Below are 19,046 nucleotides of genomic sequence, written 5' to 3' on the forward strand. Positions count from 1 at the left end.
GCGCACTCTCAGACCGCCGCTCTCCCGGCTGGGTAGGGCGCGCAAGCGCAGTGGAGCGGCCGCGTGGGGGTAGAAGGCGGCGCTGGGCCAGAGAGGCCGGCAGCGGGATATTCCCGGGCGGCGAGAGCGGTATGGCAGGGTGGCTGGGGGGAATGGGCGTCAAGCTCCTAACTTTTTCTCCGCTGTCTTCCTTCCCTGCGGTTGGGAAGGCGCACTCACCGGGGTGGGTGGGGAGAAGCTGGAGTGGGAGGTTAGTGGGCCCCTTGGGGGCAGAGGGGCGGCGCCTGACCCCGACCCTCCCCTCCCAGTCCCCAAGGGCGGCGGGGTCCCCATTGGTCTCTGCACCCCGCGACCCCCTCCTGCGCGCACCTGCCTTCCCAGAGATGTGGGGCCGGCCTGGGGAGCGGTGGGCTGCGGTCCAGCCTTTGCGAGGTGGCCTCAGCCGGTCACCCTTCCGCGGCTCCTCGAGTTTGTCTTCTCTCGTCTTCCCTTCCCTTTCCCAGCCTGGGTCTTCAGATAACTTTGTGACTCGTTTGCCAGGCGTTTCTGTGGTGTGGAGAGTGAGTCCACGCTTTCTGTCATGCCAGTGAGTGGCTTCTCCGGCTCCAGGGGGTTCCCAGGTTTCTCATTTCACGAGAGGCTGCATCAGCCAGGACTAGGACTGGAAAAATGAAAAGGGAGGGAAAGAGGGAGACAGACGTGTGTGTGCATACTGCTGTATAGCATCCACACAGATCACAAAGGCACGCAGAGTACCAACTATTCATTGAATTTTGGGTTCCTGGAAGGCTCTCTTCCTTCAGGCTTCAAGAGGGTTGGTCTGGGGACAAAAAGGAAGTATTGCTTTCCATAGTGGGCAGTAAATGAATTTTGCCACCCTAAAAGATTGAATGGACTGAATTTATAAAGAGGGTAACAAAAAGGCATATGGATGGAGCACCCCTGGGTTACTTGGGAAAAGCTGGGATGCTGGGATATTGGGAGCTACTTAAACCCTGGCTGCTGGACAGAGGAAGGTACTGCCTACCTAGTTGTGTCCGGTTCTTGTGATTGGTCATTGTCTCTGCTGTCTGCTGGCGTTTTAAAGGGTTCATTAGTAGTTTTTGGAATGCAACTGTGAGGTTTGATTTATTGCAGTTCAAACTGAACTCCCATTCAAACAGAGTCCCATTGGTTAGCTGGAATCCAGTTTAGTGGATCATGGCCATCATTTAAAAAAAAAAGATAATCAGAGTGCATTGTACTTAGTAAGACCAAGTATTGTTTCTTGGTGCTTGCTTCAGGTATACATATGTATGTGAATGTGTTAGGTGTTATACCATGTGTGTTTTTTGTGTGTCACAGAAAACTTCGAAATGCATTGGTCTTCCGTATCCTCCTGTTTGCCTTCTTGCCTTCCTCAGTCTGAGTGTTCAGTCATTTAAAATTGTGTACAAGGACTCAGCACACTGGGAACATACAGTAACGAACAGAGTGTGTCTCTTTTTTTTTTTTTTTAGGGGAGGTACTGCCCAAGAATAAAGACAGTTTACTCTTCACTCATGGAAATACATGGAATTGAAGAACAAGCATTTTGTTGGAGTAGGAAGTGGGTTGGCTTAGTTAGGAAGGATAGAAAGGAGGATGGGGTGAAATTGTCTTTGGTAGACTCCCTGGTGGGAAGAATCGTTGTAGATTTGGATTTTGGGAGTTGTTTTGGGTAGGAGCAAGCAGTTGAGATGAACAAGGATCTGCCCTGTTTTTTTGTTTTTATTTTTCTTAGATGGAATTGTCCATTCAACCCTTAGAGCTTCTTGGATGTATATTTACTATGGAACTTTTCGCATATTGTGTTGATTTTGTGGTTGTAAAGCTGGTGTGATCCATTGCCAATAGCACTTACAATGGAAGTGGATCTCTGAGGATCACTACAAGGTATTTCTTATGTATTACTATTTTTTAGTTTGAACATCTGGGGGATTCCTGGCCTATTTCTGCCTGTGCCTGATTAAGATTACCACATATTAACAGACAGAAAGAAGAGGGAACTTTTCAAAAAGCCTGAAATGGGGGCGCCTGAGTGGCTCAGTCGTTGAGCGTCTGCCTTTGGCTCGGGTCGTGGTCCCAGGGTCCTGGGATCGAGCCCTGCATGGGGCTCCCTGCTCAGCGGGAAGCCTGCTTCTCCCTCTCCCACTCCCCCTGCTTGTGTTCCCTCTCTCGCTGTCTCTCTGTCAAATAAATAAATAAATAATATTAAAAAAAAAAAGCCTGAAATGATAATTGAATCAAACGCACTATGAAATCCATGAAGAAACAGTGGCCAAAATATTTTATTATTGCTCCTGAATATCAGGGGTAAAAACCTTGGTATGGAGTCCATTTTTCAGGTGGCACTCTGTTTGGCACTGTATGTGATTATTTAGACTCGCCTCAACATTTAGAAACTTAAGACGATGTAGGAGTCCTTTTAAGCCTATCTTGTCCCATTTTTGTGTTGGGGGACCCACATAAAATGGATTTTCCTATTGTTTTTGTTACTTGGATAGTTCTTAAGGAAATGGGGGGACTTGGGGCCCCAAAGGTCTCTTTTTGAGGGTCTCAAAAATCAGATTACAAGTTAGCCTTTATTTTAGAGGCTGATGGTTGGTTTTGGGTTATAGCTCACCCTGGTGCGACTGTACATGTGTATTAGCAACGACAACCAGTTTGTAAGAGTGGACTGATTCAGAGTCCAGCAGTGTTGCTCTGGGTCAGATAATACACTTTCTTGTTAAGAAAGGCACCAGGTAGCTTATTTATTAGTGAAACAACTCAGAGTGGGAAAGTCTCTCTGTCAAAAACTAAAAATCATTTGTGTCTTTAGAAAAGAGAAGGAGCACTTCGTCATGTCTACTTTAACCTGTGAAAAACACTTTTAGGAGTGAGGGATCTTTATTTTTATTTATTTATTTTTAAAGATTTTATTTATTTATTTGAGAGAGAGCATGAGCAGGAGGAGGGACAGAGGGAGAGGGAGAAGCAGACTCCCCACTGAGCAGGGAGCCCGAAGTGGGGCTCAATCCCAGGACCCTGGGATCATGAACTGAGCCGAAGGCAGACACTTAACTGACTGAGCCACCCAGGTGCCCCAGGAGTGAGGGATCTTTAAAGACACACCCTTGGTGCTGCCCTGAGAAGCAGGGAGTGAGGCTCTTCTCACTGGTCAACATCTGGGAAACAAACTGATTATGCTGCAGACCTGGTCCCTACTGGTTAGTTCAGAGAGGGATTCCCCACTTGAAGACAACCCCTTTCATGGGAAGCCAAAGCATTTTCATTTGCATGCCTCTTTGCTCTTCCCTTGGACGCCTGCTTGACAGAGTTGCTGAGGTCCCAGAGAATGGAGGTGGAAGAGATACGCTTTTCATCATCAGCATCCTGTCTTGGAGTGCAGGGGCTCCCGTAGGATTTTCCTTTTCTCTACTGCCCACCTGCCCAACTGACAACTCCATAAACCTGGCTCCTTGCCAGCGGCCCAGTAGAGGTACTAATGGGAAGGAAATGTGTATGTGATTAAGTAGAAGTTAACTTTGCCTTGTACGGTTTTCCTGAGTTTGACCATACCTAGATTGTTACAGACTTATTTCTGGGACTGTAGGTGTTTGCACACCTGTGAGGTAGCGATGAAGGGGGAGCAAAGCTAGAATAGATAAAATCCACACATTGAAAAACCAATTTGAATAATTGAGAATTGGCATGTATATTAAGGAACCTCTGTTTTAAATACTTTTGTAACAGTGTGGAGCATAAGGTAAATAAATAAACAAGCATGGGACAAGAACCCTGGAAACATTTTATCTTTGTGAATCAAATTGAGAAATGGGGTCCTTGCTGGTGGCCTTGTTAGAAAGAGCCCACTGTGCCATGGAGGGAAGCTTTGCTTATTGATAGTGATGCTGTGAAAACTGACACCTTGGCATGAATCCGATCAGCTTCAGCTTTGGTCCTAGGCTGGGCTGGGTGTAGTGCAGATATTTATTGAAAAGACAGGGGCACCTGGGTGGCTCAGTCAGTGAAGTGTCAGACTCTTGGTTTTGGCTCTAGGTCAAGATCTCAGGGTCCTGGGATTGAGCCCCATATGGGGCTCCGTGCTCAGCGGCGGGGGGGGGGGTCCTGCTTGAGATTCTCTCCCTCTCCCCCTTCCCCTCACTTTGCGCATGTACACTCTCTCTCTAAAAATCTAAATAAATAAATCAATCTTAAAAAAAAAAAGCTTTTTAGGTGGATGGGGGATTGGTTAGATGGGTATTAAAGAGGACACTTGTGATGAGCACTGGGTGTTGTAAGTGATGAATCATTGAATTCTACTCCAGAAACCTATATTGCACTGTATGTTAACTAAGTAAAATTTAATTAAAAAAAAAAGGACAGCTTTTTAATTCCTGAGTTTTGTAAGATTCGACAGAGGAGAAAGAGTGCTTACCCTCTGTGTGGTGTGTTTGTTTCTGTGAAGTTTATTAGTGGTTAAAGCAGCCATCTTATCTGTGTAGGGTGCAATAGAAACAGACTTCTGACTTTGGACAGTCAACAAGTTGCTTAGCATTTTGGACTTCATTTCTTCATCTGCAAAATGGTACTTGATTGAGCCCCCGGAACTATTCAAAACCTTTAGCAGATTCAACCCTTTGCAGACTGTTGCTGTTTATTATTTGTCTATAGGTTTCTGTTGGGTGCTCATGAAGGGAATCATCCAGGGGTGCCTGGTTGGCTCAGTCAGTAGAACATGCAACTCTTGATATCGGAGTTGTGAGTTCGAGCCCCACGTTGGGTGTAGAGATTACTTTAAGTCTTAAAAAAGAAAAAAAGGGAGTCATCCAACAAAATGATCTATGAAAGTACTTCGAGAATTGTAACATGTTCTACTTGTGTGAGGTTAAAAAAAAAAAACCCACAAAACTTCCTAAAAGAGACTAATTGTACAATAAAACAGTAATGAGTTTTTAAGCAACAAATAAGAGTACTTACAGGTACAGGAAGATTGGGGCGACACCTGCAGGAGATGGGAGGGCCTATGTCTGCATGATAGGGCAGAGGGCCAGGGAGTGCCTTTTTTGATTCCTGGAAGCTGATAGGCTTCTGCTTTTCCCTGTTTTAATTAAGAAGGACATTTCTAGGGGCGCCTGGGTGGCTCAGTCGTTAAGTGTCTGCCTTCGGCTCAGGTCATGATCCCGGGGTCCTGGGATCGAGCCCCACATCGGGCTCCCTGCTCAGCGGGAAGCCTTCTACTGCCTCTCCCACTCCCCCTGCTTGTGTCCTCTCTCTCTCGCTGTCTCTCTCTCTCTGTCAAATAAAGTCTTAAAAAAAAAAAAAAAAGGACATTTCTATCCTTACCCTAGGTGTTTTTCCTTTTTGTGACTGGGCCCTGCATTTGTATGGCTTTTCTTTTCAGTTACTGACAATGTGCTTTGAACATGGCTTTGTGATTGTGCTGAACTTTTGATTTTTTTTTTTTTTTTGGTTTGTTTCTTTGGAGCCCATCCTTTTGAGAGGACTTTAAAATGTACATAACAGGGGCGTCTGGGTGGCTCAGTCGTCGTCTGCCTTCCAACCCCCACATCGGGCTCCCTGCTCTGCAGGAAGCTTGCTTCTCCCTCTCCCACTTCCCCTGCTTGTGTTCCCTCTCTTGCTGTCTCTTTCTGTCAGATAAATAAATAAAATCTTAAAAAAAAACAAAAAACAAAAACGTACATAACACGTCAGGCACTTAAAGATGGAAATAGTTTAGGTGGAAACAATGAATACATATAATACTAAGTATACCATTTTGCTGTTCCTTGCTCAAGTAGTGCTATATTCCTGCTTTCTACAAAGCACCAGAGGTATAGACTCTGTCTGTTTTTCCAGCTCAGTCTCTGTGCATTAAAATTCATTAAACACAAGTTCCCTGTGTCTAAGGAGGCTTTCCCAAGTCACTAGGAGCCTGAGTGAAGGACACAAGAAAGACCACCAACCCCCCAGCACGGAGCCTCTTTGGAGCTGGAGCATGAATTGCAATTGCAGATTGAATTGTATTCACTTAACAGATACTTAGTAAACTCCATTCATGTGCATTGCACTGAGTCTTCTGAGTGTGCAGCAATGAGCAATGCAGGCCTGGTCCCTGCCCTCACCGAGTGTATTTCCAAGGGGACCTATAAAGTGATGTCAAGTAAAAAGCTCACCTATGTGTCCCTGAAACTTACAGGGCCTTCGGAACAGAAGGGGAGATCTTAAAGCTAAACCAGGATGGAAAATGAGTACAATTCTTGGATTGTATTAAGTAATCTCTTTCTTTCATTCCCTCCCTCCCTCCCCTCCTTCCTTCTCTTGCTTCCCCTTCCCCCTCTCCGGAGAGGTTGTGATTCATACTCTAAACCCGGAGGGCAGTACTTGGTGCTGACCAGGAAGTGGCATGAAAAGCCATCTCTGGCACTGGAGTCTCCAGAGTACCTGGCCTCTGAGTGAGAGTGTTGTGGAGGAGGAAATATCTTTGGGTTAGTTTCCTGTGCGAACACAAGACTCAGAATGACATTGCTTGTGAAGCAAAGCATTATGTATATAGACTGCTCCAAAGTGAATCAGGGCCTGTGTCTGCTGATGGATTTATGCTGGGAAATAACATCAAGGTCAATCGGAGCTGCTTTGAAGTAAATTGCTGCCTCCATTACTCTGGCCTGATCCAAGCCAGTTATTTAGTGGTGGGATGAGGTGATTTTCCACAATGGGTACTGTAGGCACCAGGCCCAAGAGATGATTCCAGGGGCTTGTAAACCTGGCATGGGCTAATCCTCCCATGACTGGCACCGTGGTTCTCCTAAAGCATGTTTGCATGTGATGTCCTGGTTCCTGATGCACAGATAAGAGCTCTGCATCGTCTGGCTTTCCTTCTGTGTAGAGCCATGGGTGAGGGGAATCTGTTCTTCTGTTGGCTACCTCATTTATTTTATTCCACAAATATTCTTTGCATTCCTACTCTTTCAATAGCTGCTGGGGTCTTTTGCTGGGATGGGAGTGGAGGGGACCACAGTTTTTGTTTTTTTTTTTCAAGAAATAAGGGACATGGGACGCCTGGGTGGCTCAGTTGATTAAGCATCTGCCTTCAACTCAGGTCATGACCCCAGGGATCAAGCCCCTCATCAGTCTCCTTGCTCAGCAGGGAGCCTGCTGCTCCCCCTGCTGTGCTCTCTCTCTCTGTCAAATAAATAAAATCTTTAAAAAAAAAAAAAAGAAAGAAAGAAAGAAGGGACATGTATATAGTAAGTGAATATATTTGATTCTTTTGTGCTTTTATGTTCATGGGAATGCTTACTGCTGTCCATTTGATGTCTTAAGTCCTTTGGGTGTGGAGGTCACCATCAGATCCACTAAAGAGCTAGTGAAAAGTCTGGATTGGATTGGACCTCGTCTTGTGAAAATGGAAGTACCCCCTGGAGATGTGAATGTATTACTCCTGTGTCTGAGGGCAGTACACATAATCCTCGTGATCTGAGTCTCTATGATCTCTGAATTCTGGTGTGAGTTCAAGTGCCATGTTACCAAGACCTCTGGCTCCTGAGTTTTGGAGAATGAGTAGCTAGAACTAGAATGTGAAGGGTTATCAGCCTTATCTGAAGACAAGTATCCAAATGCATGCAGTTGCCAGAGTTTGGATAGTGAACGTTGGAGCTGTGAGAGTTCCTCTGGCACGGGATCCCCAGATGTCCTCAGTGTGCAGGAGGGGGTAGCAAGTGATGCTGCAGTTTTGCCCGAGGCTTACTGGGGGAGATGTGTTGGGCGCTGGCTCAGATTTAGCCAGGCAGAGACGGGCATAGGTTGTGGGGGTGGCTTGTGAACGAGGCACGGAGAGGAGGTTTAGGTTTGGGTTTGTGCCCAGGCTGCCCAGCAGATTTTAGAGAGGTGCCTTGAATCGTGGGTTTGTTGTACCCAAGTCGGGAAAGTTCTGGGAAGCCCCCAGCACTTCGGCAGCCCTTGGCTAACATATGTGTTATTGAGGAAGAGGTGCAGTGTGGAGAGGCAGGGTGTTGCAGTTCTCAGGAGAGGGAATGTGAGTGGGTGGTGCTGGGCTAATCTTGAGGGTTCTGTGGAGGAGCTGAGGAGCCTCTTTTCTCCCCAGGAATGAGAAAAAGGGCCCGCCAGCGTTAGATGGGAAAGCTTGGCTGAAATCAGAGGTCACTGCAGCCTGGACCAGACAGACTGCTTTTCAGAGCCCTTTTTTTTTTTTAGATTTTATTTTATTTTTTGACAGAGAGAGCGAGAGAGGGAGCACAAGCAGGGGGAGTGGGAGAGGGAGAAGCAGGCTTCCCGTGGAGCAGGGAGCCCGACGTGGGGCTCGATCCCAGGACCCCGGGATCATGACCTGAGCCGAAGGCAGACGCTTAACGACTGAGCCACCCAGGCGCCCTGGAAAAATACTAATATTTAAAGTTAAACTGTGTTAGCTGTTGAGTAAGAGCGTGGGTTCAGGAAGCTCTTGGCTGTGTGACCGTGGGCGAATTCTTTCACCTTGCTGGTTAGAGAATTACTCCTCATGTGTAAAATGAGCCTAACACTAAGGCCTGTTTCGGAGAGGTTTTTGTGAGGCTTAAATGAGATGGTACCGTAAGGTACTTGTCTAGTCTTCCTCAGCAGATTTCTCCATGAGGCCCTCTGCAGCCACACCCGGGGCTAGAGCAGGCGTGTCATGCGGCTGGCATTGCCCCCTGGCTGTAGGGTGTTCTTCAGCCTGCCCCTAAGTGACGCCTGGGTGTTGTGGGCCGCTAGGGGTTGCTGTATTTGTTGGTGCTAGCGAGCCGCAGGGTTGGGGTTCTGCAAGTTGGAGGCCCAGGTGTTGGGTCGGTGTTTGTTCTTCTATCTTCAACTTGCTCTCCCAAATTCCGCTTTCAGCTGTGGTGGGGGGCAGGTAGTTTTTCTGTGTATATTGTTGTTGGGGAGACTGACCCAAATAGAGGCTTTGGTCAGTGGCTTGGCAGGAGTATCCTTTGGCTCTACTTGGCTAGCCCTGAGCTACCCAGGTGTTCTGGTGCTTATATTTGGGGAAAGGTGACATGGTGACAAGACAATGCGGCAGTTGCTCAGGTAATCTACCTGCAGGGGGTAGAAGCTCTGGTTTCAGGAGGCACTCGGCACTAGCGTGCGGGCTTTCCTCTCTGGAGGACTTGGGGAGGGGTCACTGGTTGGGTGTATACCAGAGGATTCCTGCTTTCTTCCTGCCTGTGGAAATGATGTAAGCAGGAAGGCATCTCTGTGCTCTTGTATTATAGCAAGAACTGCTGTGGGCCATCCAGCTCTCTGACCCCAGTTAGAATATGAATCAGCAAAACTGTAGCTGGAGTTCCATCTAATCATCTGTGTATCTTTTAACCACTAAGATTTATATTTAGTGACTAATGATCTTATGCTAGAAGTACCATCTCCCACACAAGTCCCCGGCAGGCTGGCTCTGAGTAAGGACACTGACTTAGAAATAAACCCTTTCCCCCTCTTTTCCTGCAGGATTTGCCATGGCTTTCTGTGCTGGGCTCTGGGGCCCCTTCACCCATGCAAGCAGAGCGCTCAGCCAGCGCAGTTTCAGGTAACTTTCCCATTCGGTTCTTAGAGCTGTGTCTCTGAGTGAGCCTCCCATCAGGGCTGGGTGTTATGCGACTAGAAAGGGAGTTGGAACTCACAGAGGTGGGCTTGGCATCTGGGAAAGCTAAACGGGCCAGAGCAGCTGGGGTTTGGCTGGGTTGGGTAAGAGGATTGGTAAGGACGTGACCTTGCTGTTGGAGGTGGGGTAGGGAATGGCTGACAGTAGAGGAAACTTCAGTCCTTGCCGGATTCTTGCAGTGGCTCCAACATCTCTCGACCCTGTCATTCCCCCAGTGCGTGAAAACCTTCTCTTTTAAAAACAGAAATGTCTTTTTAAAATATTACATGCGTATTACCAAAACTCAGGCGTGGTAGAAGTGTGACAGCCTCACCTCCTTTTAGACGCCAAGCCGGGACACAGAGCACGGGGTGCGTTATTGTTGGCAGACATGCCTCCTGGCCCCATTCGTGCACTCACTCCCTGGCATTTACTGAGCACTGCGCCTGGGGTTGCTCATAGATGAATAAGAATCACTTCCTGTCCTCAAAGAGTCTTCACAGTTGGCCACAGGAGCAAGCTTGGAAACAAATAGCTCAGAGGAGATGTGACCAGTATAATAACAGGGGTTTGTACGGTGCTTTGGATGGCTTGAGACGGGCTGCTAACAGAGGAGGGGGAAGGGGGCGCAGAGGCAGCCTTCGCAGAAGGGAAGTGGGAGCAGGCCCCGGCCGGGCCTCCGGGGGGGTGGGGGGTCAGTGGTAAGAGATTGTGGCCCTCGGACGGCAGGTAAGTGGGGGCCAGGTTGTCGACAGTGTAGACAGTGCTGGACCACTGAACAGTTCTAAGGGGAGTGTTCTCAGCTTTATGTTCTAAAAGAGAGCCCCTGGCTGGCAACGTGAGGCCCACGGAACCAGTTCGGACGCTCATGTAACAGTCTTGGTGTAAGAGAGAAAGCTGCCAAACTGAGGAAGTGTTGGTGGGGGTGGAGGGAGAGGACAGAGGGGCTTCACGGCTGGTGTCAGTAGGGCTTGGCAGCCGGGGTGCTGATGGGGAGAGGCTTGCGGTGTGGGAGCTGGAGGACCCGTTAGTCTAAGTAAGACCTGCAGCAGCATGGGGGGTGTGCGAGGGGGCTGATGAGGTCAGCGTGGGACCTAGTGAGTCTGCGGGATCATTGGGACATGTGGGGAGCATGGCTAGAATACAGGAGGGAAGTGAGGCTGGAGATGGAATTTACTAGTTGGAAGCAAAGGGAATCAATAAAATTGCCCCAGAGTAGGCATGTGGAATGCGAGGGGAGAGCCTAGGGTTACCCTGGAGAATGTAGCACTTAAGGTGCTGGCATCAGGAAGATAGAAATCCCACTGTTATCAGACGCTTAATAATAGCTTATCTGCCTTTAATAGGTACACTTTAAAAAAAATTCCATTCTAGTGGGGAAAAATGCACTGAGACAAAAGATCGTTACCTTGACTTATTTCTGGTTTCTTCTTTTATGTCAGGGGACTCCCTTAGCAAACCTACTCACTCCTATCGTCTGGCTCCCAGCAACACATAGACGGGAGGTTTGGGAATCAGTGTATTCTGGGGGAGCAGGTTTTACAGGCTAGGCAGTGGGTGAGGCCTGGCCCATAAAATAGTCCCTTAATTCTCAGAGTTCTTTTGGATACCAAAGGCTTTCAGTTAGGCTGCCATGAAGTTCGTTGTAAGAGAAAATTGGGTTCTATTTAAAACCCCTCCAAATTGAGATGTTGACCCAGCAGCAGAAGCTTTTGACTGTGAGGAAACTGTCTTGGGCACAGAGAAGTCTTCGCAAGCACCTGACTTTCTGTCAGGGCCCTGGGTTTTGCTCTGTTCAGTGCGTTGTTGCTAACGTGTGATGTCTCCCAGGCCTTGTCCTCAGAGGCCTCTGCACCCTGACCAGGAGAGATACAGACCTCAGACTTTTTTTCTTTCCCCAGCACCACCGGGAGCCTCAGTGCAATTCAGAAGATGACGCGGGTCCGTGTGGTGGACAACAGTGCCCTGGGGAATACCCCATACCATCGCCCTCCTCGTTGCATCCACGTCTATAACAAGAACGGGGTGGGCAAGGTGGGCGACCGGATACTGCTGGCCATCAAGGGACAGAAGAAAAAGGCACTCATTGTGGGGCATCGCATGCCCGGTCCCCGGATGACCCCCAGGTTTGACTCCAACAATGTGGTCCTCATTGAGGACAATGGGAACCCTGTGGGGACCCGAATTAAGACACCCATCCCCACCAGCCTACGCCAGAGGGAAGGTGAATTTTCCAAGGTCCTGGCCATTGCTCAGAACTTTGTGTGATCAGGGCTCGGGCCGCTGGCTGTGGTGGGACTCATGGGAGGGAACTCGGGGCCCCATGGCTGGGGAACAGTGTCCTGTGAAAAAATAAACCTTTTCATGTATGTTTCCTCCTGAGCTTTTTGGGATGTGGTCATGAGGTAAGTGGCACCGAAGCAGTTAAAAGGTGGCCTAGCCTTGTCTGGTCACACCGATGGCATGAGGTAGCCTATGAGCTCATCCAGGATTATCAAGCTCTGGAAAATGGAGGTACAAACCAAATTCGTAATGTACAGTTGGACTCTGTCACTTTCTCACCAGGCAAGCTTTTTTATTTTTTATTTTAATTTTTTTTTTGCCATTCAGAGTATCCTCTTTCTGTGTTGGAGGGCTCGAGATATTAAATGGTTATGAAGATTGCAGGTTAGCATGAATAAGGGCAGAGGGACTTGTTCCATCTAGTGGAACATTGCCTTCAGGCTTCAATGGAACCCAGGCAGTGATCCTTTCTTTACTGTGGGGGTACCTTCTGTGAGGGACCAGAACACTCCTGTGTGTTCAGCAGTAGAAAGCTTCTTCCCTTGACTGCTGGGGAAATGGATTAGCCTTTCTGTTTTGCAGATGACCTGATTTGGGCCTGTGCGGGTGAGTCCATTGATTTGTTGATCTGGGGGAAGATTTGGGGGCTCCCTGAGTTCCTTTAATGAGATCTCATCAACTCATTTATAAATCCTTTCCTTTATTCATTCAGAATATCCTTTGCACACGCTCATTGTATATCCCAGTGGCCTCTCAGCGGTAGAATAGCATAATGATTAAGAACACAGGCTCTGTAGCCAGACTGCCTGGGTTTGAATCCTGACTCCACCACTTACTACTTACTGACTTTGGGCAAGTTTTTTTATTTTATTTATTTATTTTTTTAATTTTTATTTATTTGACAGAGAGAGAGACACAGCGAGAGAGGGAATACAAGCAGGGGGAGTGGGAGAGGGAGAAGCAGACTTCCTGCTGAGCAGGGAGCCCGATGCGGGGCTCGATCCCAGGAGCCTGGGATCATGACCTGAGCCAAAGGCAGACGCTTAACGACTGAGCCACCCAGGCACCCCTGGGCAAGTTTTTAAACTTCTCTGTCCCTCAGTTTCCTCCTCTGTAAAATGGGGATATAATAATGGCACCTACTTGGTAGGAATGATGGGAGAATTCAGTGACGTAGTACCTCTAAGTGCCTGGCAATAATAAGCACTCAGGAGGTATTAGCTAATTTCTGTTACTACTCTGCATGCACCAGTCCTGAAGAAAAACGGAGAGTGCAAGTAGATGAGGTCCTTGCCTTCACGGAGGTTACGGTGTTCCCAGGGAAAATCGACACAGATCACCTAAGTACTCGGATGCACATCCTCAAGTGGGAAAGTGCCTGTGATAATGGGAGTAGACTTTTTTTCTGAGGGATTGGAGGCAGCTTCCCCGAGAAAGGGTTGCATCAGCTGCTTTCCGAGGAATGATTAGAAGTGATAGAAGCATACTGGTTACCTGGGGCTGGGGAGGAGTGCGGACTCGAAAGGGGAAGAGGGGAAGGAAATAAATGGATAGGCGTTAGTTAGGCGGAGGGAAAAATATTCCAGGCAGAGGGAAGAGCACATGCAAAAACCCTGTGGCAGCGGTGAATGGAATACCCACCAGGGACTTGAAAAAGCCAGTGTGGCTGGAGCAGGGAGAGTGGGCTGGAGCGTGGTGTAGGGTGAGGGCAGGAGAGAAGCAGGGCCAGGCTGTGCAGGGCCTTGTAAGTGCCAGGCAGCTTTCCTTGTCCTGAGGGCATCAGCATACTGTTGGGAGTATTCAGCATGTGGGGTCGGGGAGCTGGGAGAGGAGATTTGCTTAGATTTGCTCTGTGGACAGAGGCTAAGGGAGGCCAGAATGGCCAGCATAGGCTTTGCAGCAGATGTGAAGATGATGACGAGTTGGGTGGGGATGGTGGTGAAGGAAGGGAGTAGAAACCTCGAGGAGGCTCAGTTCACTGGGCTCGGTGGTACATTTCGCCGTTGGGAAGGCCAAGAATGGGTCCTGGGTTCCTGGCTTCCACGCCTGGATGGTTGGTCCTACCAAGCATCGAGGGGGCAGGGCCCTAGGAGCAGTCTGGGTGGGAGAGGTAGCAGTTGGGGGCCTCTGGATGGGGGTCCCTTTGAGATACCCAGGAGGTATCAAGTAAGTAGCTGGATGTAAATGATCTCATAATTGGAGCGGCACTTAGTATCTGTTTTGAAAGTGTTTATGTATCTGTCTCTTCTTGGGTCCCTCCTAGTCCTTAGGTTTGGCAGGCACGGGTCCATGTTTTAGATGAGGACACTGAGTTTCTGAGGTAACGTCATTTCATGGGGTCTTAAAACTAATAGGTGGTAAAGCTGGTCTTGAAGTCAGTTCCTGGGACTTACAGCTGAGGGGTCTTCTAACAACATTATGGGGTCTTACTTTTGGGGTTGATGAGTCCTCTCCACCTTGAATTGATTCTCTAGCTGTGATCCTAGAGCCTGCTAAGTCCTGACTGCAAGGAAGCGAGGACTAGTAGTTTTCTGTCCCCCTGGTTGAGGCAGGCGCTGCTTCCCCCACCCCAGGGTTCCTCCGACTAAGCTTGATTCAGGGTACCCTGGGTGCTTTCGGAGCTAACGTCCCTTTCCTTCCGGCCCTCCGCAAGGGCTGCTGGAGTCTGTGGCTGGCCTGCTCTGCTGCCGTGGCTGACCGTGGCCCAGGAGGAGGACTCCCACCCAGACCAGGCCCTGCTTTGTCAGTGGTGGGTGTCTCTCCAGCTGCACCCACTGGTACTCAGCAAGCTCCTCACTGCTCTGCTTTCCAGGCTACTTCCCAAAGATTCAGGGAGAAGAGACCCCTGTCCTGGAAGGGAAGGCAGAGTTGTGATTCTCAGCCGGGCACCACCTGTTAGGGGCTGGGCCTTTGCTCTTTCCTGAGCTGCCCCCTTGCATTGCAGGCCCCTTGCCTTCTGGGGTCAGGCTCAGTCCTTCCTGTGCCCTTAGTGAGCAGACAGCGTATGGATCCTGTCACGAGTGTGCGGGGTCCTGCTGCTCTGCCACCGGCTTACCCAGGTCATTCAAATGACTGTCCTCACTGTCCCCTCCTCTGGTCTTCCGTGGGCTTAAACACCCCTCCCAAGGTGTTCTCTGCTGACCACTGGAAGGCTGTGGTTTCCACAAAGCCGAGTGGCCGGAGCCTGCTCTCTGTGACGCAGGCCTTCCCAGCACACAGCCCAGAATAGCCTCAGCTTTGCTGCTTTTCCAGCTGCCCTGTCACTTTGCAAACTGGGATCTAATTTGCTGTCCGCCCTCCCCACCCCAGTGTCTCAACCAGTACCACTTTCTTTGCTCATGAAATATTTATAATCACAGATTATATTTCCCAATGGGTCTAAGCTGGCTTTTGTTGTTTTCCCTTCTGCACCCTTAAGAAGCTGCCCCTGACAGGTCAGAGGAGAGCCTTGTGTCTCTTGGTTCATAGGCTTCACCGCGGCGTCTCCTGCAGTGTCCGGCTCTACCCGTAGTTTTACTCCCTCTGCTACGGCTCCGCCGCAGAAATGTGCTGCAAGGGGCTGTAGGTCCGTGGTTGTGGCTGGGAGGCCTGGGCGCGCAGTGGGCCTGTGCTGCTGCCTAGTTGGGCAAGCCATAGCCTCAGGGGAGTTGCACGGGGGCTGGGTGCTTAGGGGACCCAGCCAGTGGGGGGGCCTCTGCAGCCCTTGCCCCAGCCACTTTGAAGGGCATGCCCTTGGCTGCCGGTGGGGACCTGGCCAAAGAATGTGCAGAGATCATCCTGTCACCACCAGCACTCCTGGAAAACAGAAGCCACGTATCTGTGGCAGGGTGGCCTCTTCCTGGGTGACAGGCAGGTCCCTCCTGAGACCCGAGCCCAGCCTGGCTTTAGCGAGGGCAGGCAGTGAGAGACAGTCCATCGGGAGTCAGAATTTGCCTGAGGCTGGCCTTCTGGGTCCAAGGGGAGCGGAGGAGCCCCTCCCTCAGCCCCAGGGTGCGCCTCCTCTGGGGCCCACGGGCTCTGGCCTCACCTGGGCGCAGCCTCCCTAGCTTCCCTGCTCTGTCCCCTCATTGCCTTCCTTAGCCCTTCTCGTGCTCTCTCACGTTTTTTCTCAGCTGCTGAGAATTGTTGGTTTTGATGAAAATTGCATGCTGCTGAAATCAGATGATGAACTGAAATTCAGATCTGTCCTGGCAGCTGTGCTTCTCTCCTCTGGTTCTGTAATCCAGTCTTTAACAACAAGCTGTGGGACTCTGTTTTATTCTCTCCCACCTGGAGGATGGGTATGGATCACAGTTCAGTTCCACTCAGCATTTTGGACACTTGCCCAAGTGTTTTCCCAAATGTTAGTCATGTTCCAAATTATTTGGACTTCCCGGGTTCACAGTGGTCATGAGTTTGCTTCTCAGTTTTCAGCATCAAGCCAATGTCTTTATGATTTTTTTTTGTCTTTATGACTTTTTTTTTTTAAAGATTTTATTTCTTTATTTGACAGAGAGAGACACAGAGAGAGAGGGAACACAAGCAGGGGGAGTGGGAGAGGGAGAAGCAGGCTTCCCACGGAGCAGGGAGCCCGATGCAGGGCTTGATCCCAGGACCCTGGGATCATGACCTGATCCGAAGGCAGACCCTTAACGACTGAGCCACCCAGGCGCCCCCGTCTGTATGACTTTTTAAAGGCAGTTTCCAGCCAGATTCAGGAACAGCGATGCCTGTTGTCATTTGCTTGATATTATGACAGGCTATCTCATAAGACAGACCACAAGCTTTTTTTTTTTTTTTTTTTTTTAATGAAAGTGACCTTAAACATTTTGGGAATTTCACAAGAGCTCTTGAACAATCAGGATTGGCAGTTGATTTTAGGGCAAATGTTTACCTGTCAAATAGAAGCAACTCTTGGTCAATCAGGACTGATGATCCAGTGTGGGATCAGAGCCATCCTCTCTGCTTCCCACTCCTGCTCTGGGTTTCCTATAGATATGTAGCAACTCCCGAAGGCAGGAGGGCCGGCACCAGCACAGGAAGAGGAGAGACGGAGCCCTATCCCACCTGCTGGCCCTTTTCAGGGATGCTGCTCCAGGCCTGTGCCAGCCCACACCCACAGGCTAACCCAGTGCCCTTCCTGTACCTCGTTGGCCCCGTTCTTAACTACAGTAATGCCCTGGTTTGCTGCCAGCTCTGGTTAAAGATTTACTGGTGAAGGAGAATGAAACCCCTGCTTGAAAGGAGGTTTTAGGGTTTGTGGATTTTGTGTTTCGTCCCCAAAATTTGCGAACAATTGAGAATTAGTTACCAGTCCTCAGACTTTGTCGCAGATATCCTGTCCCACAGGCTTCCCTTTGTACTTAGTTAAGTTGCTTTTTGGTAGGTAACTTCTTGCAGAGGCAGTCTACGTATATATGTTTTTTCTCTTTTTCATTCCATATAAAAGTTAATTTTAGTCTGACTACTCCCTTTATTTGTAAGATCGTGTTTATGTTTTTAAAAAGCCCGACGCCGAAGTACTTAGTGAAGTGTTGATATCTGCAAAAAATTATCAGTTGATGAATCTAAATGAGTATATGGCAATTGTACTATTCTTTTTTTTTAAAGATTTTATTTATTTGAGAGAGAGTAAGAGAGCACAGACGGAGAGGGATAGGGAGAAGCAGACTCCCAGCTGAGCAGAGAGCCCGATGTAGGGCTCGATCCCAGGACCCCGAGATCATGACCTGAGCCGAAGGCAGATGCTTAACTGACTGAGCCACCCAGGCGCCCCTCTTTTAATTTATTTTAGGTTTGACATTTTCAAAATAATGATAGGGATAAAAGAAATAAAAAGGAGTTACTGCCTTTTTTTCTTTTTCTTTCTCTCTTTTTTTTAAATTTTGATGATCAAACCTGTGTTGGGAACGTGCTCCCACTGGTCAGTGCCCAGCCTGGGTCCCTGCGCCTGAGGCTCTGGCTGGCTGATGGGGACCCGACAGTTCAGCAGCTGGAGCTGTTTAGTCCACTCGCTGCTGCCCACCCTCCAGCTTCTGGCTGGGCCTTTCTCACTGCCTCTTCCCTGTCCCCATGGCCTGGGCTTGGTTTGTATTCTTTCCTTCCTCCAGGAACGTGGCAGAAGTGTTTCTAGCTCTGTTCTAACATCCGGCACATAGTAGATATGCAGTAAGTGTTGAATTAATAAATTACTTCTATTTAAGTTCGTGGTGAGTGTTTAAAGGAAAGGAGAACTTTGTGCTTCCTAAGTACTGTTTGTTTGGTGTGTACTTTGAGTTTTTCCTTCTGTGACATCTGGCTGGGAGCATAGGGTACCTTTCTCACGGGGCATGTCGGATGTAACCCACCTGTGGCTTGAGTTTATTTCAAAACAAAACTGGTACAGTTTGTACCTTTCACTATGACCATGTGGACATGGGGGCTGAGGAGCTCCCCAAATTTCACAGATGAGGGAAGCAAATTCAGGATGAGAACTCAGATTTTCTGGTTCCCAGCCCACTTCTTTTCACTGCACTTCAGCATCACTGAGCACTTCTTTCGCCACTGAGCTCAGAAATCTGAATTTCTGAAAACCCTTTTGGAAGGGGCAACACCTCCCCAGCCTGTCGGGGCAGAAAGCAGCATTGGTGTGAGGAGCTGGGAGAATCCTCTGTGACTGGGCTTGCCGGGTGGGGCTGGTTGGGGAGGAGGGACGGTGCTTGTGCTGCTGTGGGCTGAAGCTTCCCCTCTGGACCCTGCATCCCCTCCTGGGTCCCAGGGCTTCAGAGACCACCTCGTTGCCTTCTCTTCCTTCCTCTGAGCATCAGGGTGCTTCCTCCCGGGGGTCTGCCTGAGTCGTGGACACCCCCACTGGCAAACCTCCGCCTCTTCGGAGCACTTCCGCTTTGCAAAGTGCTCTCACCTTTGTGGTCTTACCTCATGCCTGCTGCTAAGGTGTGTCCCAGCCTTGAATTCTGTGACTCCCGCCTTGGTGACAACTCTGGGTGGTAGGTCAGGTTGAGGTCTTTATTTCATAGATAGTAAAACTGAGTGAGTATGCAGTAGAGTTGGGCCCAATGTTCTTTTTATGCTCTGTGGGGCCTCTGCTGTGCTTTGTATGCCCCTAGCACGGCCCTTTTCACACCACTTTGTAATTGGGCAGGCCCCAGGCGCTCAGGAGTGT

The 19,046-nt window shown here is 49.1% G+C and overlaps 1 protein-coding gene across 2 annotated transcripts; it reads left to right on the forward strand.

The window, feature by feature from the left end:
- Positions 1 to 23: 23 nt before the first annotated feature.
- On the forward strand, positions 24 to 12,745 carry MRPL14 (mitochondrial ribosomal protein L14). 2 transcript variants are annotated; one of them, XM_032409749.1, is made up of 4 exons: positions 24 to 129; positions 1,763 to 1,914; positions 9,490 to 9,568; positions 11,524 to 12,745. In XM_032409749.1, exons 3-4 carry the CDS (start codon positions 9,498 to 9,500, stop codon positions 11,888 to 11,890), a joined length of 438 nt encoding a protein of 145 aa, XP_032265640.1. In that variant the 5' UTR covers positions 24 to 129; positions 1,763 to 1,914; positions 9,490 to 9,497; the 3' UTR covers positions 11,891 to 12,745. The 2 variants fall into 2 exon arrangements, with proteins under 2 accessions (XP_032265640.1, XP_032265639.1); XM_032409748.1 differs by lacking the exon at positions 1,763 to 1,914 and having other exon boundaries at positions 11,524 to 11,989.
- The last annotated feature ends 6,301 nt before the right edge of the window (positions 12,746 to 19,046 follow it).

This window comes from Phoca vitulina, unplaced genomic scaffold (genome assembly GCF_004348235.1).
Source record: "Phoca vitulina isolate PV1807 unplaced genomic scaffold, GSC_HSeal_1.0 scaffold11, whole genome shotgun sequence".
Lineage (NCBI taxonomy): Eukaryota > Metazoa > Chordata > Mammalia > Carnivora > Phocidae > Phoca > Phoca vitulina.